Source organism: Semicossyphus pulcher, unplaced genomic scaffold (genome assembly GCF_022749685.1).
Source record: "Semicossyphus pulcher isolate SPU_LCO1_2020_fin unplaced genomic scaffold, fSemPul1.0.p SCAF_2, whole genome shotgun sequence".
Taxonomy (NCBI): Eukaryota; Metazoa; Chordata; class Actinopteri; order Labriformes; family Labridae; genus Semicossyphus; species Semicossyphus pulcher.
In genome coordinates this window covers 29,935,997-29,958,911 of record NW_027211693.1, presented here as the reverse complement: position 1 = coordinate 29,958,911, position 22,915 = coordinate 29,935,997, and the positions used below count along the sequence as shown (strand labels likewise).

Here is a 22,915-nt window from a genome sequence, read left to right as displayed (position 1 = left end):
TGCAACATGAGCTGAAAAATACCACTAACTGTTGGTGGCAGAATCTATTAGCATTAATGTTAGCTAGTCTGCTAATGAAGCTAACGTTAGCTACAGGAGTTTGATGAAAAATCCGGCTGGATTTTTTTGTTTGTTTGTTTTTAACTGACTTGTTTCAAAAAGGAGAATCCTGTTCAATGGATTTGCTTGTTTTAGAAGAGAGGCAGAACTCCATAGGTAAATAGATGGCCTGAAACGTGGAGGGAAACCAGGAAACCAAACAAAGGATGAGACAGCAAAGCAGACACAAAAGAGGAACAAGAGACTAAAGTTTGGTGAAGTTGGAGAGATGAAGAGTTTTTCACAAACGACTCGTCTCAAAGAAGAATCCTGTTGACTACATACATGACATGCTAAAAGACTGAAGCTAAAGCTACATGTCCCTGGCTAACAACAAGCATTGTCACCAGCTGACTTAAAAATAAGGAAGCATCTCTTGCTGATGTCAGCAAAAATGTCAGATCAGGGTCTCCATCTACTCTCATTGTACAAAAGTGAAGCCAAAACAGCCCCTGAGGTGGACACTGCCATCTTGCACTGGGGACGTTTTTTTGGACCCAGAGACTGTGTAGTATCGGCTGCTGGTCCCGCGGCTGCTGGTCCCCCGGTAGCCAGTCAGCAGGGGGCGATAGAGAGGGTTTGGCTTCACTTCTGGCTTCATTTCAGATGTATTGCTGATGAAAAATATTTCTCATAGTATTTGGTGTCCTAGTCAGTTTTTTCTTCTGTCTTCAATAATTCAATATTTCATCACCTTGAGAGGACTTTAAATCGTTGTAAATGTTGCTACACAAAAAGCTTGACTTGTGCTTGTGTGTCTGGCATTGGTGTTGGTGGCTGGATCTATTTCACGTAAACCAACTGAGGACAGTAATTTAATTAATCGTGCCACACCCCGACACAAAGCAAAGCTCCCTGTGAATACACTTGTTAAAGAGGCTGCTGGTCGCTGTGGCTGAAACTACCTGGGACAGTTTCCACAGCTTTTGTTGTTATGTTAAAGCAGCCCATCTGTGCAGGCACTGACAGATCCTGAAGTTAAACAGGAAAAGAGAGGGAGCGCCTACTCTGCCTGGAAGAAGGCAAGGTGAGAACAGGTATCAGCCCTTCTTTGCTGTGTCATGATTAGCTTGCCTCCAGTGAGTCACAGCTGGTTTGAGAAGAGAGGCAGAACTCCATAGGTAAATAAAAGGCTTGAAATGTGGAGGGAGGGACAACAGAAAACCAAACAGAGGATGAGACAGCAAAACATACACGAAAGAGGAACAAGAGGCTCAAGTTTGGTGAGGCTGGAGAAGTGAAGAGCAGGCCTCCAGGGCTGTGTAGATTAGTGAGCTGGGCATGAATGAAACAGAGGGGGGGTGGGGGGGGGAGGTCTTCGTCTCTGGAATTTACTTTGACTCCCAGTTTTGTAACTTTGGCTGCACCGGTCACACAGGCTGAGTGAGTCCAGGAGAGAAAGGAGGGACACATCCCGGAGGAGACACTCTGACAAGAGACTGTGAGTGTGTGTGAGTGTGTAAGGTAGTGTTTACAAAAATGACCAAAAGGTCGGCAGCAAACGGACACAAAGTGTCCCAGAATGGGTCTCTGCAGGACGAGGAGAAGAAGGTGGGACTGGGGAAGAAGGTGACCCTGCTCCGAGGGATCTCCATCATCGTCGGCATTATCATCGGAGCGGGGATCTTCATCTCTCCAAAGGGCATCCTGAAGCACTCGGGCAGCATAGGAATGTCCCTGATCGTGTGGATCGCCTGCGGGGTGCTGTCACTCTTTGGTGAGTTTGTTCTCTGATGTCAGCAGATTGAAAAAGAAGTCTCTCCTACTCTGGGAAATGTTGCACTGAATCTACAAGGTGCTGGTAGTAAACAGCAGTCCATTAGAAAAGGCAACCTGGCGACATATTACTGAGAACACACTTCTAAAAAACAGGGCTGAACATGATATATACTGTTTAAACATAAGAAACATGGTGGATCTTCTTTTTTGCATTAAAACACAGGTCCAACCTTTGGTTACAATATGTTCAAAAGCTTGTTAGTTTTAATGTTTGTGTGACGCCAAACATCTGGGACATGGGACTACAGGACACTTACATCTTTTGGGAAAAGAATAAAGTGCTTTAATATTATTTAAGAAAAATCTGAAAGAAAATAAATATAAGTAAAAACGTTGCCAGTTCATCCTCTGACCTAATAAAAAAGCTCTTTGGGCCATAATGTGGTATACTCTACTTAACAATGACTTGGTTTTAGGTGCATTGTATCTGCAAACACCATTAATATATATTGAAAACCTCAGGTTAACCTCTATAAATGAAACACTCCTTTTAAAAAAACAAACCTCATGCTGTGTTTGTATGTAGACCTTCTGTTTTTTCAGTTTAACACTGTAGCTTTATTTTGGGTCTGTTTTGTGTTGTGAAGCATTTCTGTGCATGAAAAAGCCTCACTAATAAAGTCTGATTGATTCGCCGTCATCCCTTCAAGCGTTGCCTGTGAACACGATCCAGGCTGCAATCATGTTTGTCAGCACAATATAATTGGAGAACATTACAGAAATATTAAAACACCACTTCTGGGATTCAAGGTTGACATACTGGTTCTACAGAAGGCAGAGCTGAGGTCTTTGTGAACATCTGTATATTGTTGCATATATTGTAGCAGAATCCTTAAATCCCTCAGTTTTTGCACTGTAATGAAAAGCGAGAGCACATTATCCCCCAGTACCCTTCCTTAACCCCTTTCCTGCGCCTTTAAGTCTTATTCCCTAAACTTGTAATTAAAATCCGTCCACCTAAATCTTTCTTTCTTAAGTTATGGGCTGAGACCCTGAAAGGCTCCCACAGTAATATACTTGGGCGATGATGGGGCCCAGCGAGGGACAGTGCACTTTTATAGATGAGGGTGAGACAGTTTTACAGCCCTGTGCCTACCGTCTTGTTTCCGAGCCCGAGCTAATCTGTCACCGCTGTCCCTGCAGGAGCGCTGTCCTACGCCGAGCTGGGGACCTGTATCAAGAAGTCAGGCGGACACTACACGTACATATTGGAAGCCTTCGGACCTCAGATGGCTTTCATACGGCTGTGGGTTGATCTCATCGCCATAAGGTAAAGCCTGCATCCTTCACACATGTTCACTGAAGCTTACTTCGACCTTATAATGCTTTATAGATCTCATGAGGCAGGACATGACGTATAAAGTACGCTGCATCAGCCCTCACAGACAGGAGCTCCTGAATGTCTTCATCTTTCCAAACTTAGACACCTTTGCTGTTGTCATCTTGTTAATGATTTTTCTTCCTCAACCTCAGCTGTTTGACGCAGCGGTGTAAAAAGCTGCAGTTCCTCTCTTGTCCACTAGAGGCTGTCTCCAGCAGTGAGTCAGTCCCCATAGAGCTCCATGTTAAACTTTACAGCAGAAATAAACATGTTTACAGCCTGGTACAAAAAAACAGTTTGGGTCTCTATAGCTCATTTCTCTCTTCATGCTAACTGTACGGGAGAATCTTTATAAAACTCACCTGTTTACATTATATTAAGGCTTAAAGTGATCATTATAGGCGTGGTGGGAGCTGCTAGCTGACACTAAATACAACTCAACTGTGTTTGTAGTGACTTAACAGTGACCTGCAAAATGTCTCATTCAGTGTTTGATTTCACTAAGAGGCATTATTAGGAGTTGGCTGTTTCTTTAGTAAGCACATGTTTAGATCCTTTTTCTACTAGCTAAAATTATCCTCCTAAATAATATCACTGCGCCAGCCAAGCTAGCACGAGCCTAAATTGACCCTTCGCTAAGCCCCTCCCTCGAACGGCCACTGTGCAATCCTACTAACCGTAACTAGGCGCGGGAGGCCTGTCAAGCTTTCAGAAGGAGTGATGCCGAAACAGTGTGCATATGGAATCTGCAAGTCCGACAGCAGATATCCTCAAAGTTTCGAGGGGGGGTCATATTTTTCGCTTTTCCAAAGCCAAAATCTCAAGAAGAGAGGTGTCGGACACGATTTTAAATTGTGTTAGACAGTCAACTGGTCTCCGCTTGCGATCCTGTCTGGCCTTTGCTACCACCACCGATGACATCGGCACAGCCTTTATTTTACCACCCCTTGGTTTGTGCCGTTGTTGTGGCAAAGGATTTTGGGCTTTGTTGTGCCTTTAGGAGAACCAGCGTATGGATCAAGCCCACGATATATATATCAATATCCTGACTCGCTTTAAACTAAATGAAAAAGTGGGTTAATTTAGTTTTGCTAGCAATTAAAGTAATAAGGAGTCATAACTAAACATTATCTTAAAATAAAACAATATATTGACTTACCCTGCTGTGCAGGAACTTTGTTGTTCCTGTGTGATTTTCCCTTAACATGAATTGTCAGGATGTGGGGCGCCTGACGCTTGCTTTGGGCACGGTGAGCTTTTGCCTTGATTTTTATGTCCTCTTCATTCTCAACACTCCGCTGACAGATTATATTCTGGACGTTGCTTTCAGATGCGTGCTGTCGTCTTTCTGTCGACTTCTCTCTGATATTTGGGAACTATTTTTCCAGAAATTTGCTGTTATTTCCCTCGGAACATCTCTCACTATCATAGTTGAAAACGGCATAATATTTACATGCCGTTGCGAAAGCCTGACAGACGTAGCAACAGTAACCGAGGTGGGCGGGACTTAGCGAAGGATCAGTTGGTAACTTAGCATTTGGTAACTTCGCTCTTTCCTCTCTTTCTACCAAATGTGCTCCCTTCCGGCTCAAAAAAAAAAGATGGCGACAGCCAAATTGTCAAACTGGAGGCATCAAAAGGGGAGTGTACAAACCAGTGGGTGACTTTTTAATAGCTACGTCCACTTATTACATTCAGTCTACGTTTGCCGCCGGTGGAGTCTCCCCACTTCCGCACTGACTTCCCTTTAGAAACAATGAGGACACGTCCACTTCTCATTTACAGTTCATGGTTGTAGAAAGCTCAGTAAGACAGTTGATTGATGAAGAACAACAGCTGTGCTCAGTTTGGATTCAGTTAAATTGGTTATTATGGATCATTTTGTTTACATTTCGGGCGGGTGTTTGTTCAATATTCCTGGGTCTCTTTTCAAATTTGCTGCAAGACCTTTGAATCCTAAAGGAGACACATGTTTTTTATAATCAAAATGTAGATTTATTTTCTTTCTTATAAACACAAATAACAACCAAACCCAATCCAAACTGTTAACCCATAGTGCATTTAAAGATTGAATGATTTCAGAAGATTTCTTAGAGAGGGTTTGGTGACAGAACTACCGCTCAGGGCTTGTAAACCTGGCTGTGACCTTGTGAGGGCGGGGGCACTGAGTTTAGTTTAGACCAGCGAGGTGAGAAAACGCTCCGTGTGCAGCTGTGCGTGTACACAGCCAAGGCAAAGCAGTAAAAACAGTCTAGTGGCCATCCTGAGCCGCACAATTTGATGCAGGCCTCGGGCTAGTGGGACTCACTGGAGAACCATGGGAAATGAAAGGAGACAGAGGCACAGAATGAAAACAAGAGGAGAGATTTCCCCGGCTGCAGCGGCTCTCTGGCTGCTGTGAGAAATAAGGAGAGAAATACTGAAGAGCCCCGAGATGAGCCGGTAGGAGCGGCCAAACTTATTTGATTCTTATTGAAGCCAAGTTGATCAGCGTCCACAACAGGAGGGCGGGATTATAGGAACCATTTGTCCAGGACGCTGCCCAACAGATATTACACATACACACAGGTCTGCTGAATAAGTACATTATACCCACACACATGGACAATCAGAGTGAGGTTAAGTTTGGCTGAAGTCTAAAGTTATCAAATGTTAGCCCTCAGTTACTCTCACGTGATTGACCGCTGATTTGCATTGGTTAAACACGACCTGCGAATATTTGCCCTTCAAGATCAGAGAACCAAACGCTGTTGTTTCTGGGTTCACCAACACAGCTCAGTTAATCTGCCCTCCTCCTCCATGAACTGTGTCTGGATGAACTCTCCTGCTGCTTCCAGCTCCTTGAGGCTGACCAGTTGAGCTGTTAGCTCGGATCAGCACCAGGATTTCTCTGACGGACATCAACTACCGGCGTTCTGTTTCAGCTGTGGAGTGCCTGTCCATCTGTCTCCGCTGAGTGACAGTTTCACTGTATCTAGCAAGTCACACGTGGGCTGAAATCTGTCTCACTACAGCGCTATGAAGCCAAAATAAACAGATGTTACTGAGATTTAATGACAATAAACAGGCTGAAAGGATGCCGAAATATCATGATCTGCAGCCATGCTCTGTCAGGTTTGTCTGCAAGACGGAACAAACAACTTTTATACGCCTGAGTTTTAAATGGAGTTTGGATCGACCATCTCTGATGCACCGTCAGAATCTCAACGGGGAAAGACTTTTGCAACACAGCATGAACTTTTTTGTGGAGTTTAAAAAAGTTCATCATTTAAGTCGCCTGGCGCAGATTTGTTACTTTGCGTCTCTGCATTGAAAATGTTGCTTTGTGGTACTGAGCTTATTTAAGATCCTTTGAGTATCATTGATAAGAGTCTTTAACATGACATTTAATGCAGAATGGTGCACAAAAGTCGTAGTATACCAGCACGGATGTATTTGTGTGTTTCTTTCAGGCCTGCAGGGATGGCCGTCATCTCTCTGGCGTTCGGTCAGTACATCCTGGAGCCTCTGTTCATGCCCTGTGGGATCCCGCCAATGGCTGTCAAACTGGCCACCGCCATCGGCATCAGTACGTATCCATGGATCGTTTGATGATGACATCAGTGTGAAAATATGTTACCTGTTGTTACCTGGTCTGTAAATGACAGGAGATGAACACTTGCATGATAACAGGCATTAAGTCATTACAGACAGAGGAGGAGGAGGGAGTGATGTCAGCAGTCCACAGGACAAAACACCATCTGTTAAATAAAAACACAGACTTCAAACTGGCCCGGTCATACAGAGACTGCAAACATGAGGTGTGCAGCCTGTAGTGAAACTTTCAGGGACATACTGTAGTAGCCGACATTTCTGCAGCTAAGCACAGTCACAGTCTCTGACGTAATAAAGCCAAATTCACGAGTCGCTTTGAGGTTTTTAATCGGCTGAAGACTGATGCAGTTTGCGTCAGTGTCAGGTGCAGGCATGTACACACATCCTGTCCTGGTCTTTCAGGTCAGGTCTCCAGGTTTTCAAACATTATGTTTACTCAAAGATCTCACCAGATCATCAACACCCGTATTCAGTGACAACCTTTTGTTAATACTTAGCGTCAATAATTCTTGTTTCTTTTTACAATATCTGTACGAGCAGCTACATGGTGCAGGCTATAGAAAGGTCATATTCATGGCAGACTGATCAGGTATTCGACAGATTAGGCACTTTAAACATTCATCTATGGAAATGTAATTAAACAGTGTTTTTTGTTTTTTTTTACAATCACTGTTATGCAATCTGTGATTCTGTTTTCTAACAATCTAACCTCTATTGGCACATCTGTCTGTTAAGGACCATAATATCGACAATCGCAGCCTGTCTCCGGCACGCCCCAGAAACGTCTCTCCGCTCTGCTCCGCTAAAGATACCCACCGGGTCTATTTTTGACGGAGGTCGCTTCAAGCATTTTAGCATGTGGACACACAATAAGCCAGGAAACATAGATATAAGATGTCTCCCCTCTCCCTCCCTCTCTCTCTCTGCAGCATCTGTGATGTACCTGAACAGCATGAGTGTGACGTGGAGCGCCAGGATTCAAATCTTCCTCACCTGCTGCAAGCTGCTGGCCATCAGCATCATCATCGTGCCTGGAATGTACCAGCTGTTCAAAGGTGAGTCATCTTCATCTTCAACATCGTCATGGTAACCTCTAATAGCCTCTTTTAGCACCGTACTACAGCCCCAACCACCCCCCAGAGTGTGTTCTGTTGTTCAGGAACATTCTGTGACTTCACACAGAGCGCTCAGCTGCAACAATTAACACTGCGCCCTGTGTCTCACACAACAACGTGCACTGTAAATATAACCTTGAAGCCTGGCAGCCTGTGACACACAGCTGCTCACAGCAACAGCTCAGACATTTCACAACGTCCTCCCTGCAGGTGTTACAAAGACCCTGAATCCCAGCGTCTTCCCCTCAGCTGTGGGACTCACTGTGTGTTACTGCTCATCCCAAAGTTGTCTGGGATTGTTGTTGCATATCAGATATAATGTTTCTCACAATTACCCCTCCATTATCATTAAAGTGGAAAACAAAAATGCTACTAGATCGTTCCATTCCTTTAGCCCAACACTCTGGGAAGGATATTAAATTCAAATATTCAAATATTTATTAAATATTAACTTTTACGAGCACAACAGAATACAAAGGCAACAGAACAAAACTGAACATTCAAATGTTCGGACTTAAAACTATTGATAATAAGTGGACCCAGCCCAGTGATTTCCAAACTTGGGGGTGCCGGAGTAATGACAGGGGGGGCGCAGCAAGGCTCAATAAAAGCAATGAACTCAGTCCTGCACTGTTAGCAAAGCATGAGACTCAGAGCCACCAATCACAAGTGTGATATCATGCACAGATCGCTGTCATAGTTACTGTCATAGTTACTGACAGGCTCACAGCCTCTAAGCTACTCACATAAAACTGCCGTCATCATCTAACATATTCACTGACTTTCATGATAACTCACTTACTAACTCAAACAGTCCTTTTCTTTAACTGAACATATCCTGGCAGTGCCAAGTTGGCACTGTGAATTACTGCAGAAGAGTAGACATCAATCATCCTCTGATCTCACTTTGTGAGTACATCCATCTGGCCTCAAGCCCTCAGTTCTGACAACGCGGTTTGTTTAGATGGTGTAACGGATGTGTATGACGGAGCTGTAGTGTGCTGCTCTTTCGTGAAGCAGCTCTGTGAGCTCCTTTATAAGAGGTGAGCTGAGCATTTGATGGCACTGATGCAGCTTCATTAAAGACACTCTGTTTGGTCCGACAGTTGAGAATAGGGCTGAACCTTAAATTGTTTAACAATCGCAGTCGCGACGTGCGCATGGGCAACAGTCACAGTGCAGGACGTGCGATAGTAAGACAAACTGAAAAAGGAAAACTCGCCATTTTCTGTTTTTTCACGACTTATCTACAGGAAAAATCTGATATCATGTTAGTGCAGCTCTTCAGCAGAGCACACAGAGACCTGAGCGCTGTGCAGCAGTCTGTGTCACCTGCCTGTAAACTGTAAACAAACACCTGATGCTGCTGCTACTGTCACGTGCAATGTGGGCTGGATGATCGAGGCTTTCAGTTACACCAGGCAGCTTGGTGTGTCAGCAGCACCTCACCGCGGTGCTCCTTAACACTGTGGCCACAGAAATGGAGCGTTCACAGAGCGGACGTGTCGTGGGTTGTTTACTTTTAGCGCACACTGCGCAACAGGGGGGCTATAAAAAGCTACTTTGAGGCACATATGACTGTGGTCTCTTGATTACTCACCGTTGTACAGGTGAAGCAGAGGTAGAGATCTAGTAGCTGTGACGTATAGATTCATCGTCAGCCTTACGTTTCACTAACAGCTACGTTTTGCTCACAGTGCAGGACTGCGTGCATTGTTTTTATTGAGCCTGATTAAAACTTTAATGTAGATGTATTTAAACAGGATTCTGCACACAGCACCCTCCTGCAGCCACGTGCAGGTCTGTTTAAACAGGATTCATTCAACTGCTTTAATGTGTCTCCTTCTAACGAGGCCAAACGCTGCTCCTTTGATCTGTTTTATTAACACTAATAATTATTAGGCAAGGCAAGGCGAGTTTATTTATCAAGCACCATTCATACATAATCATTATTATTATTGTCAATATTGTTAGATCTTTATTATAATCATCATTATGATGCTTATGATCACTCCTGGGACTATTTGCATGGATCATTATTGTTGCAGCACTCCCTCTTCATTTAGGGTTATGGTGCTTCAGACAGTAATGTGTGTCCTCTCGTGTGTGTGTGTGTGTGTGTGTATGTGTGTGCGTGTGTGTGTAGGGGAGACCAGGAACTTTGAGAACGCCTTCGAGCTGAACAACGTGCAGCTCTCTGGGATGCCTCTGGCCTTCTACTCAGGGATGTATGCATACGCTGGGTGGTAGGTATGGTCCTCACACACACACACACACACACACACACACACACACACGCACACATTCATGCATCGTCTCTGAATGTGAGCTAACTGCACATGATTAACATTTCATCAGATTTGAACAGTACCTGTTTCCTTCTGCAGGTTCTACTTAAACTTTGTGACAGAGGAGGTGGATAGGCCGGAGCGGTGAGTATAATCCAGGTGTTTGCTGAGTTCATGTAGATTATTTGTATTTCCTGTAAACCCAAAGACAAATACCTTGTTCAGTAACAGCACAAAGGCAGGTGAAGTCTCATCACACGTTCTCACTCGGCAGCTTCTTCACTGACCCTACACTTTAAAACAATTCGATCTCGACACCCCTCCAGCATCAGTATCGCACGTAGAGACTGGTTATGGATGAGGTTCACATTTCTTTTGGACGTGCAGCAATTAACGCGTGATAAATGTGGGGAAGGAGATTGGTTATCCTCCAGCAAAAAGTTTAGAATAAAGATAATGTTTTGTTATTTAAATAAGTCCTAACAAATCAATAAATAAGAAATAAATAACACTCACCAAACTTCAATCATTCCACATTGTTGTGATTGTATTAGCCACCAAATCTACCTGTTAAGAACTAACCTACGTCGTTTTTACCTAACTGACAAAAAGAAGTTAACATTAACAATTTCTCTCACATGGGAATCGAACCCTGGCTCCTGGATGAAAGTGGCCCAGCAAATTCACACAATTTCGGCCAATCTTTGCAACTTTTCTGCATATTTGACCAATTAATCTATTTCCCCACAGGCGTCAACATGTTCATCACCAAATATTGATCTTCATAGGTCTGCATGTTGTCTAAACATTGGAGAGTATAGTTTACTGTACCTTTAATATCTCCAGAACGCTGCATGCTAGAGACAGACAGCTGACTCCGGTGTGATCGTCTCTCTCTCTCATGAGGCTCCTGAAACTATTGTCTTTAAGGAGACGTTGATAATAAGAAATCCATCACTCGATGTCTTCTTGTGATTATTTATTCATGTTAAAAACTGTTGGCCTTCACTTTGTCACTTCCTGGTGCCTTTACCTTTCCAGAGCAGTGAAATCAGGACGCAGGCCTTTTAGTCGGCAACTATGCGAGAAAAAGCTGTGTAATCCTGATTAACAGCTGACCAACATTAACCACATTTTAATTATTGTTTCACGTCCAAACATGATAAGAAAGTGAAATGTTTCTCAGCCAGCTTTATTTTGAAAGTCTAACCAGCAGTTGCTTTTTTATAATTGCTAACTTTACTGCTTTATTTTGAAGGTCTAACTGGATGGTTCTTACTTTAATTGATGAGTTTACCAAAACTTACTTCATATTATGAAGCATATAGCAACAGACCAAACAGCGGCATTTTTTTTTTTTATTAATGTAAAGCCAGTGACATCAAACAAAGCAATACAAATCACTAACAAAAGGTGTGATACAAAAACAACATGTAGAGAGACAAAAAGGACATGACATAGCACAAGACAAGTGGGAGAGCTAATAAAACAACTAAGACAAAACAATGAAACAAAAACAAACAAATAAACAAAGACAAGACAAGACAATAAGAGACATTATTATCTCCCACAGACCCCCAACTTATATTCTGATCACTTGTATCAATTTCCCAAACACACATTTCACCTGTAATAAATGTGACCTTTTTGTAAAGAAGAACATAACTTGTTGGAGAACTTGTTTCAAAGTTGCAAAAGCGCAACAGTTGGCTTCACAGGGCATCACTTGTTCACACAAGAGGCCACGTCGCTGACTCACTCATGTATTAGTAATACAGTAGATATTGTGTTCTGTATTTAAAGGGTTCAGGCGAAGGCTGATTTTGCAAATTTCCCATGGATTAGATAAACATGGTGGCAATTTAAACTCCTCTGACTGATTAGATTTTTATACTATTTTAAATGTACACTTAAAAATCTATGGAATAATCCTTCAAAAAGCTCGTTTGAAATGAACACATTATTTTCTGAATCAGAGGCTTTTTTTTAAGATTCTATTTTTGGCTTTTCATGCCTTTATTTTAGAGAGAGGACAGTGGACAGTGGCAGAAACGGGGGAAGAGAGAGTGGGGATGACGGGCGGCAAAGGGCCGAGGGTGGGAGCCGAAGCCAGGGCCGCCGCATCGAGGACTACAGCCTCTGTACATAGTCGCCGATTCAACCGCTGAGCTAAACCAGCGCCCGATCAGAGGCTTTCTAAAGAGAAAAAATACATCTATAAAATCAACACTTGGTTTTCTTAAGCGGCTACAATCTACATTTTTTATAGTTTGTCCCATTTGTGTGTCACAGACTTGTGCACAGTATTAATGTTCAGAAGAGAAGTGAGGGCAGCAGGTTGACACGGCTCTGGTTGTAATGATCAACTCATTCAGTAAATGAGCTTTAAACTGAATTCACAATGTAAGGCTTTACAGTGCAGCCCTTTCCTTGTCCGTGCTGCACACTGATATTTGAACAGCAGCTTGTATGTGAGATTGTACCTCCTGTGGTCTGTTCGGTCGGAGCCTTGAGCCCGCAGCAGCACAGCGGCGTACCCACCGTTTGATTTCTGTGAAGGAAAAGATGAGGTCATGGTGGAGGTGAGTGACACACGGGTGAATGACAGTGTTCTGCTTCTGCCAACAGGACTGTGCCATTAGCTATCTGCATCTCCATGGCGATAGTGACTGCCTGCTATGTGCTGGCCAACTTGGCGTACTACACTGTGATGTCTGCGGAGGAGCTCCTGGCCTCAGAGGCCGTCGCTGTGGTAAGAAACACTTTTTTGTTTTACCTCCAGTAGTTGTGTGTAAATAACTAAACATGATTCCTCGCTTTGAAATCAGAAGAAATGCACCATTTCTTACACATTTTAAATACTTGATGAGTGTCTTTTTTGTTGCATGTGATTTCACATATGTGAGATGTAGGAATAGAACCAGGGTAAGCATATGTGTGTGTGTGTGTGTGTCTGTTCACTGCCACACAGAGCAGGTTCGGACGCCTTCCTTGGGAAAGGCTGAAGCTACCTGATGCTCACTCTCTCAGTCGTGTTTGCTCCATACCTGCAAAGTTTCGCACACGTGCATTTCACCCTCAACAAAAACTCATCCCCTCGCTCATAGTCAGGCAGAGGTGTTAGACAATAGATTGTAACTCCCGCAGGTAACACAAGGTGAATATGAGCTTACCTTTTGGGGACACAGCAGCTTTACATTTTAAAACAAACCAGCAACAAGCTGCCAACACATTCATGATTCCTCATATCTTCACATCCATCCTGCGGTGGAAAGGTGCGTGTTATCTGAAGTCATGTATCCAAGGTCTTCCTGTCTGCTGTTAGCGATGTTGACTGCTAGCATTAGCATCACGCTCGGCTTCCTGCACTTAACACGTCATCATTAGCGAAGCGTCTCTGACAGCTCGGCTTCCCAGCAGCTGTTAATGTGATTGTTTCAGCCCAGCCCTGTTAATGCTAATCACATCACACACACCCACTAATAACACGCACTGTTGCTTATTAGACCGAGGATGCTATCAGTGCTGCTGTAAGCTGGAGGAGACTCATTCACTAAGAGATGTGTGATCTTTTCTAATGCAGTTAGTCTTATTGCCCTGTGTACTATGAGTGATAGCAGCGCCTTAAGAAAGGTGTTAAGAGCATTTATCTGTTCTTAGAAGGCTGTGAAGGATAAAAGAATTACACTCTGTTCTTCCTCTCTCTCAGACAGCTGGCAAAAGTTTACATCTCAAACTTAATTACAGAGTTTAGCTGGTGTCTGGGGCTTGTCTGGAGGAGGCCGGCCTCAAGGCACAATCAGTAATTTGAGACCGCATAAATTACAGGTGTGTTCACGTAATGTTAGAGTGCGAGGAGTGATGGATGGATGAGTTTAAATTCAGTTAAAATGATGTATTTATGATTGACATTTAGTGCACCAAGGCATCATAAGGTAATGTTTGAGGTCTGGTGAAGTATTTGAGTTATGACTGCAAAAGGACAAGCAGGCTACACAAACAGCTTCTCATTGAGTTAGAATTAAAGAATAGGTTTCGTACTGATATGTTGAGAAATTTAAACCCATTCTTACATATTTTGGGTTTTAATGACTAACATGTACTTTCCCACATGGAAAAGTTTTGTTCTGAGAGTGTTATGTGCAATGTTCTGGTAATGTTTTGAGCAGGAAGTTTTTATTTGGTTCCCAGAATGTACCTTTTAATAGCAGGAGAACGTTCTCTGAAAACATTTTCAGAAAGTTGCAGTCAAATCACGTTTCAGGAATGTTTTATAAATCATGTTCTGATAGTTCAGGCCATACTAACATCCTGAAAAGATTGTTTTCAATGAGAGGGACGCTTTTAGCACACTGCTTTTACATTGTGTTCCGCTCTGTGCGCCTCGCATTATTGAGGAAACGCTCCGAGCGCCTCGAGTTGAAAAAACTTCAACTCAAAGCAGAAAAGCACCCGACGTCATGGGTGTTTTTTCTCATTGTCCCATCGGAGGAATGTAGAGGCGGGCCTTCTGTCAGTTTACAATATAACGGTTAGGTTAGTGACAGCTAATGATTCGGTGGTTGCCTTAACAACAGTAGAAAATAAAAGTGCAGCGAGCTGCTCTTTTTTTAACCGTAGGCTTCAATAATAAAGGCCGTGCGTTGCGCCTCACGCTTTACAGCCTGCAAAACACGTCCTGTCTGATCGGGCCCTTAAAATGTTCTTTGAATATTAGATTAAAACGTTTTCTACTAGAACTTGTAGGTAATGTTAGCCAATGTCATGGGAGCGTTCCCTGCTAGCTGGGTAAAGTTTGGAATCACTCCTGTATACTTCTTCAGTCTGCAGTTGTAAAACAGGCTGTGATGGCTGCATCGTATCCATGGGGGCAAATGCACCCGATCAAAGTGCTTGTTGTTGAGCTTTTTTGCTTGACATGAAAGGATCCCTACAGGGATACACCTTTCTGTTACTAATTAACATTGTATTTTAACCAGAAACCGCTGTTACATCGCTCTCTTCAGAGCCACCAGACTCCACTGACAAAAGCTGTCATTTCACCTCGCAGAGCACTAAGCGACTTCTGTTTTCTTCGAGGTAAAATTACTGCTTTTGTCAATGGAGTCTGGTGTGTTTGAAGAGAGCGATGTAACATCTGTCTGTGGTTTAAAAAATCCTCTTCCTCTGTAACAAAAAGGTCTCTCTCTGTAGGGATCCTTTCTGTAATGTTGTCAGACACTTAGAATAACAATCTGAGCCTGTCAGTGGAAACAACAAGAACTTTTAGTGGACGCAGTTTAATTGGAAGCATTTGCAACACAGGCTCAGGTTGCAGCTGTTACGGTTGTTGTTAGCTGCCCTAAAGAGAGAGCACAGGTTTATAAAATATCATCGTACAAACTGTCTGCATTCATACTTTTGAGGCTACAAAGACGCTGGTAAAATGTGGGGACCCTACTCGTCGCTCCACATTGCGTCCAACTGGCTTTTTTCATTGTGAGATAATTAAACCCACTGAAAGAGCAACACAGAAAGAACAACACTCCCTCTGTCTCCTGGTGGAGGCCTTATCATCTCTGCACACATTGTGATCTTTGTTTTCCCTTCACAGTCAAACACACATTTTTCAGATGTAATCCTGTTTCAGTCGCTGTAATGCATGAAACTTGGGTTTATGTCTAATATGACAAATGTTCTGATCGTGTCCTCGCTGCTCTGAAGAATATTAAACACTTTTCAATAGAAGTCAAGCACAGCACGCGTTATTGCATCATAATTGAGTGGTTTTCTAGATAGTGTTAAATAACATCATTCCAGCGTCCATTTGTATAAAAGTACAAATACACATGTAGCAGATAAATCCTCTTCCTCCCTCACAGTGCGCTCTTGTCCATACAAGCGTGGACTGTGACTAATCAGCACTGAATGGCTTCATGAATAATAAGCAGCTTCTCTCCCACTTCTGGATGACCCATTTATGACTACTCCTGCCAGCAGCCCAGTCAGCCGCTCTAATTCCATCTAACTAGCTTCACTTAATGAAAAAAGACAAAACGCAATTGAATAAACTGATAGTTGGAAACTCGCTGCTCTTTGTGAAGCAGAATCTGACATTCAGGGCAGAGCACTTGTTTGCTTTCTGTGTGTCTGTGTGCAGCCTGCTCTCCCAACTCCACAAATACAGCAGCAGCAGTGTCCCGAGACTCTCACATTAGACGCTGTAGGCTCCCTCTGGCTTCATTTATGGACGCTGGGCTGCAGCTCAATATTTTCATGTCCTGAAAGAACCTGAGAGACTGGGGTTCGATTCCTGTGTGACGTCAAAAGTTGACTTCTTAAGTCAGCTTGAGATGTAACACAGATACTACACGTTAGGTATCTTTTGTGCCTTAACAACGGTTTCACAACATTAACCACGTGTGAGCCGCTCAGCTTTAATTTGATAGTATAACCAGACATTGTGTAACAGAATTGGGCATAGAAATATACGACTCAATAAGGCTGCACGATGTATCGTTTAACAATTACAATGTGCGCATGTGCAATAGTCACATTGCAGGATGTGCGATAGATTCGTGTCACCTGCCTATAAACAAGCACACGACGCTGCAGCTGCCATCACAGATCATGTCGGTGGGATGATCGAGGCAGACCAGAGATACCCGAAGCGGCTTTTTAAGTGCGTGAACTCCGGCTATCTTCAGCTCCTCGGCCTGGTGCTGGTTAAACGCTGTGGCCACATAACCCATTCACGGAGCGGGCGCATCGCAGAGTGTTTACTTTTAGCGGCTTTACCCTCAGCGCACACACAGCGTGAGGTTGTCAGTCACTGAGGCAGTTGTGGTAAAAGTAGGGGGGGTGTTTGTTCGAAGAAAATAGAATTAAAAGTCCCACATAATAAACAGTATGATTGTTAATTGTATGAACATGAAATCACACTGCGTTTATCTGGTATAATTCCTTATGTTTATTAAAATCACAATAAATATCACAACAAAAAGTGATTCTTTTTTCCTGTATCGTGCAGCCTTAGTTTATAGTGCTCCAGAGTTTATTTGCAATAGAAAATATAAACCATTACTAGTCATTTTTTCTGCACTCCGGCTTCTTAACCTGCAAAAAATTTACGATGAAAAATTGATGTCAAAGTGTCTGCTCATCTGCTCAACTCAACTTTTATAATTTGGCCCCTTTTATAAAACCCTTAAAGATTAAAACAGCTGGCTGCCATGATATATACAGTATGGTGCCAAGCAAGCAAGATGAAAACATCTGCAACACTTATATTAACTTTGAAACATTTAAGTATTAACAGTAAACTAAAAGCATTAAAGGTTACAAGATAAACAGTTAAAAAAATGAGAAACATCGCAGCACAGAACTTCCCCTCAGCAACGCAGACGTCACTGTGAGGGGCCTCGGTGTGGAGTTCACTTTGTGTCTTTATTATCAATCAAACCGAAAAGGTCTGAGAGCTAAACTGTCAACACTGTAACAAAACAAGACTAGGTTTCACCTAGTATGTGGCTGACCGCATCAGGTCAGTGTGCGCTTTTGTGGGCTATGTGTTACAAGGACTGTCCTCATGAGGCTGATGACAACGTGGTTGAAAGCAGTTGCGCACTGCGGACGTAGGTGAGGACAGCGGAGGAGCAGCCCCGCCTACTCCCCGAACAAAGTATCCAGAGCCGTATAGACAGAGAGTCGCGTCAGTCAGTCAGTCACATACAGACCCACATAGGGCTGACCCCGGCGGTCAGCCAAAAATGTTTTATTATATTTATGAAAAATATATTTATTTTTGTGATTAAAAAAGTTTAAATGCAAATCCAAAAGTTTTGCTTGTGGTTCGGCTGAATCTTGTGGGCGGGACCTAGGCTGAAAGACGTAAGACACGTCTCTATTGGCCAGTCTCAATCGGAGTGACAGCTTGGAAACATCCTCTGTCCCGGTTGTTTAGTGGTGATGTCACACCTCCGCATTAAATTGTTTCTGGGTCCAAGTTGCTAAAGTATCTCCACATATTTACAATATGCCGCAGAGCTGTTTTCCTCGCTGTTTTAATCGTTCTGAGTCTAAAAATGATCCTTACGGCAACTTAGAAGGTACAAAAAGGCAACTCACAGCTAGGTCATTTCTGCAGGGAAGATTTGCAAAAATATGTAATGGAATAAAATTCAGGAATTCTCAGTTTAACTTGTTAACACCACAGGTTGATTATTGCTAACTTGACTATGGATCCGTGCAAACTAAAGTTAAAAGGGAAAGCGGATCGTCATATTGTGAAGACTGAGCTGCTGAGTGTGACGAGTCAGGAGGGAGAACGTGTTGCTGTGTTAGTTTTACAGCTTAGTCTGGCTCTGTCAGGAGTTCATTCAGAGACCAACACCTCTAAAGCTCCCTCTTAAACATGTCTTTCTTTGCTCGTTGGATCCGTACACAAACAGAATGTTTGGTTTTAGTGTAGCATGAGCAGTTTCTTGATGAATTAGCTAAAGAGTTCAATTTGTTTTATTTCTCTCTTAGAAAGAAAGAACTGCTTCTACACCTTTGATATAAAAATCAGTCTGTGACTGTGTTACGGTACCAAAAGAAAGATCATCATTCGTGTTTTATATCCTAAAACTCTGGCCACTGTCTGCATCACATGCCCTGACTCACTTTGCTCTCTCTGTGTCTCTCTCTTATTCCTCCGTCACAGACGTTTGCAGAGAAGCTGATGGGGAAGTTCTCCATCGCCGTGCCGGTGTTTGTGGCCTTGTCCTGCTACGGCTCCATGAACGGCAGCGTCTTCGCCTTGTCAAGGTACGCATACGTGCTCTTTCTTCGCCTCAACTTTGTACAGGATATTCAAATACTAGTGACAAAGTTTCAAACTTTAAATATTTAGTATAAATAAAACTTCAGTGTCATACAGCACTAATGGTTTGTTATGCTGTAGAGAGCTATGGAAAGACTGAAGACAGTTTAGTCTCATGTAAAATCTCAAATATAACTAGGAGCATAAAAAAGACTTAGAAATGAAGACTATTAAAACACTGTAGGGGGGAAATTACAAAGTCAGTTAGTTCAAATTCAGCACAAGATATATCTCCTGTGTTCTGGTAAATGCACAGAGCGCAGACATTATGACATCTAAATTTAGATCACACGCTGTTTGACTTGCATGACATTAAACAAAGTTCAATCTCTGATAAATAATTGATATTAAGTTGATGTTTCTGTGTGTGTGTGTGTGTGTGTGTGTGTGTGTGTGTGTGTGTGTGTGTTCACAGAATGTTCTACGTGGCATCACGTGAAGGACAGCTCCCTGAGGTTTTGTCGATGGTCCACATCCGCAGACACACCCCGCTGGCTGCTGTCCTCATCATGGTCAGTTCATTTTCAACAACAACAATAATGATGTCACATTATTTTAATTAATTACCACGTTGGTGTTGGGTAACGTTGCTTTTATAAGTAACTTGTTATGTTACTGCGTTACCTTCTGAGAAGAGTAACCGTTAGATTACTTTTGCGTTACCAAAACTTCAACGTCCTTTGTGACTCATTTCACATGTGTGTTATATTGTCAGGACGGCGTGTAGCCTGCTGTACGTCTACCTTTGAATGTATTGACTCTACGTCATTGCAGAGCCTCGTTTACAGCCCATAATCTGTAACTCTGCAGCCTAATAACAGGAATGACAGACGCAGTATAACCTTTACAGCTCTTTATTATGCTAACAATGTGACAGTGAACTGGGCAGAGGCCTACAGTATTAGGCACAGCTGTTTCCATGACAACAATACAGGCTCTTAGTCCCACCAGTGTTGTGGAGCTGTGTTTAGCTGCAGATGCTTCTTCACATTTGAAGTCGAGCTATTCACATTCTGTCCTCTCTGACATCTGACAGCTGAGTTAGCTAGCTACACATGAGCACTGACACAGCTGTGTTTACCTTCTGCTGGTACACAGCTACCTGCCAAGAAGGAGGAGAGAAACAGAAACAGAGCAACAATTTATTTTTAGTAACAGATTACTGTTTATGAAAAAGTAACTAAATAACAGATTTCTTGAATTACAGAACGCGTTATGTTACTCGTTAAATTAAATCAATAATAATAGATTACTTTGTAACATGTTACCCCAACACTGATGCCGTTAGCATTAAACATTCTGTATACATAATAACATTTGTAAAGACAACATAAACAATAAAAGTGAAACTGTTACAACGCAGTTCTTCGGGGGAAGCAACATACATTGTTTTTGGTTAAAGAAAAGTTGTTAACAATAACAAACAGTGAGGCAACAAGTAACTGAAAGGGCCTGTGGGTGCTGCCCAAATCAATAAATAAGTAGAACAAAGTGAGGACTCTAAACTAACTAACCAAACCAAACACAGGTGAAACAGCACCCCTGAACCTAGTGCGTGTGACAAATGTGTGACCCTAAAATAAAGTACCTGGCCCAGGTGCCTCAGAAAGCTTACAACCATTTACAAATGTACTAACAACAGAAAGACTACTAGCACACTAGGCACCGAGGCGAGATGGTCAAAGCTGCCTTCACATTCGAGCTGCACAGGCCCTTGGCTGGGGTGAGTAGGTGCTCTCTCCTGATTGGTGCTTCATCTTGGCTGCGAACCAATCAAGCTGTTACAGCTGGCAGCACAGGTGGATGAATTATCTGGACTAGAGGACACATCATGCACCCCCCACCCCCTATTGTAGTTTCATTTCTTGTTTACATCCCAAAAACTTGCACACGCTAAGCTAAAAGGTTCATATAGTTTAACATATTGAAATTGTGGGTAATTGAAAGATATATCGATAAAAGAAAGAAAGTTATACTTCAGAGGTTATTTGGACTGAAATATTCTGACTGGAGCAGATTGCTCAAAGCGTTTTGATAGTTTCATTAAATTAATTATTAAATCAGTACAAGGTTTAGTTTGTGTAAGTTAAGTCTTAGCCATTATAGTGTTTATTTTTAAATGCACCCCAAAGTGCTGCAGAGCAGTTAGAAGAGCTGCCCCCTCCTCTCCCCGCTCATCATCAACCTGTGGATGGAGTGTTGAGCTCCGTCAGTGTGCAGCTCAGTTAATGCATGAGAGCAGAGAGTGGAGGCGCAGAGAGCTTCTCTCCACAATCAGACACAAAACAAGAGCAGAGTGCACAGAGCTGATAAACTTTATGGGGTTGGATATCAAATGATGTGCAATTTATGGCGCTGTCAGCGGCCACATTCATTCTTAGTGAATCCCCCCCCCAAAGTCTTTAGCTGCAAAGAAATGACGCATCTATCTACTCTGGTTTCTCTCTTGGATTGATTCAACAGGATAAAGCTAACAACTGAGCCTTCAGCAAGAGGTTGTCTGCAGATTTGAACACCTTGTGCAGGTTTGACTTCCTGGTGGTTTACATAATATATTCATTGGCATTTTGTTTGTGTCTGACTTTGTGTGTTCGCAGTACCCTATGACCATGATCCAGCTGTTTGTGGGAGACATGTACAGCCTGTTGAACTTCATGAGCTTCCTGCGCTGGCTCTTCATCGGCGTGGTGGTGCTGGGATTACTCTATCTCAGATATACTAAACCGGACCTGCCCCGCCCCTTTAAGGTCCGCCTGTTCACACCTGTACACAGCTCACCTTGTTTTCACAGCTTTGTTTACACTTCTCAGAGAAAACCTTGAGTTATGTTTCAAAGGAACTGATGCTACCTGTAAAACCTGCATGCATCTCACAGTGTATTGACATGAATGACTGCTGATTGGTCCACAGGTCCCACTCTTCATCCCTGTGGTGTTCTGCGTCACATGCTTCTTCATGGTCTTCCTGTCTCTCTACTCGGACCCCGTCAACACCGGGATTGGCTTTGCCATTTCCCTCACTGGGATCCCCGCCTACTACGTCTTCATCTACTTCAACAACCGACCAAAGTGGCTCCAGAGGGCGTTAAGTGAGTCCTGATAACTGATCTTTACTAATATGATGTCAGATCACCACCTGTTCTCATCAGCTTTTTATGTGTCAAACATTTCATTTAATACATGAGCGATAACATCTTTGGTTTCCTGTGTGTCCTCAGATTCCTTCAACAGAACCTTACAGATCATCCTGGAGGTCGTCCCTGCTGAGCAATAACAGCACGCCAACACCACCTCAGCACACACAAACACACTGAACTGAACTCTAACTCAGAGAGAAACACAATGCAAAGATTTAATGTTACAAATGACTCTGCTGAGTCTTAGTTTGTATCATATGTGTTATAAAAAGATAAAGATGTGTGTAAAAACAGGTGGATGTCATACATTTCTCTACATGTGTAGAACAGCTCATCTCATCACCATTTTCTTCTTAATAACCCACACTGACTGTTGCCCCTTTTACACTCCTGTAAATGCCCCCACATTGTCCGGGTGAGCTGCATGTATGAACGCAAACGGACAAATAATTCATCCTGACTTCATGCAGACTTTTTCCTGCCAGCCTCCTGGTAAAATGTCCGCAGGAAGTGTGAAACCGGAAGAGCAACACCCAACAGGATGATTAAAAACATCCGAGGTTGAAGAAGATATCTCCTGCTGTGATGGACGTGTGTGAAAAGGCAACTCTGGAAATTTTCTGGAATTGTCATGAGTGCATGTTTGAAAAGGGTTTGTGTCAGTTTGTTCGAACTCCCTCCCCTTACAAATACAGCAGCTCAGTCTGTGACCCAATGCTTCAAAATATGACGCCAAAGGTT

The 22,915-nt window shown here is 42.9% G+C and overlaps 1 protein-coding gene across 1 annotated transcript; it reads left to right on the top strand.

The window, feature by feature from the left end:
• Positions 1-1,544: 1,544 nt before the first annotated feature.
• Positions 1,545-22,572, top strand: slc7a11 (solute carrier family 7 member 11). The gene is made up of 12 exons (XM_069669553.1): positions 1,545-1,816; positions 3,022-3,148; positions 6,652-6,767; positions 7,723-7,848; positions 10,055-10,154; positions 10,296-10,340; positions 12,825-12,948; positions 18,880-18,983; positions 19,454-19,550; positions 21,636-21,785; positions 21,949-22,126; positions 22,256-22,572. The coding sequence occupies exons 1-12, from the start codon at positions 1,579-1,581 to the stop codon at positions 22,309-22,311; spliced, it is 1,461 nt and encodes a 486-aa protein (XP_069525654.1). The 5' UTR covers positions 1,545-1,578; the 3' UTR covers positions 22,312-22,572.
• Positions 22,573-22,915: the final 343 nt, after the last annotated feature.

Excerpts from the sequence above, each read along its gene's own strand:
- slc7a11 (XM_069669553.1), top strand. The coding sequence starts at position 1,579 with ATGACCAAAAGGTCGGCAGCAAACGGACACAAAGTGTCCCAGAATGGG. Across the intron at positions 3,149-6,651 it reads GTTGATCTCATCGCCATAAG|GCCTGCAGGGATGGCCGTCA; the intron begins GTAAAGCCTGCA and ends TGTTTCTTTCAG. Across the intron at positions 7,849-10,054 it reads AATGTACCAGCTGTTCAAAG|GGGAGACCAGGAACTTTGAG; the intron begins GTGAGTCATCTT and ends GTGTGTGTGTAG.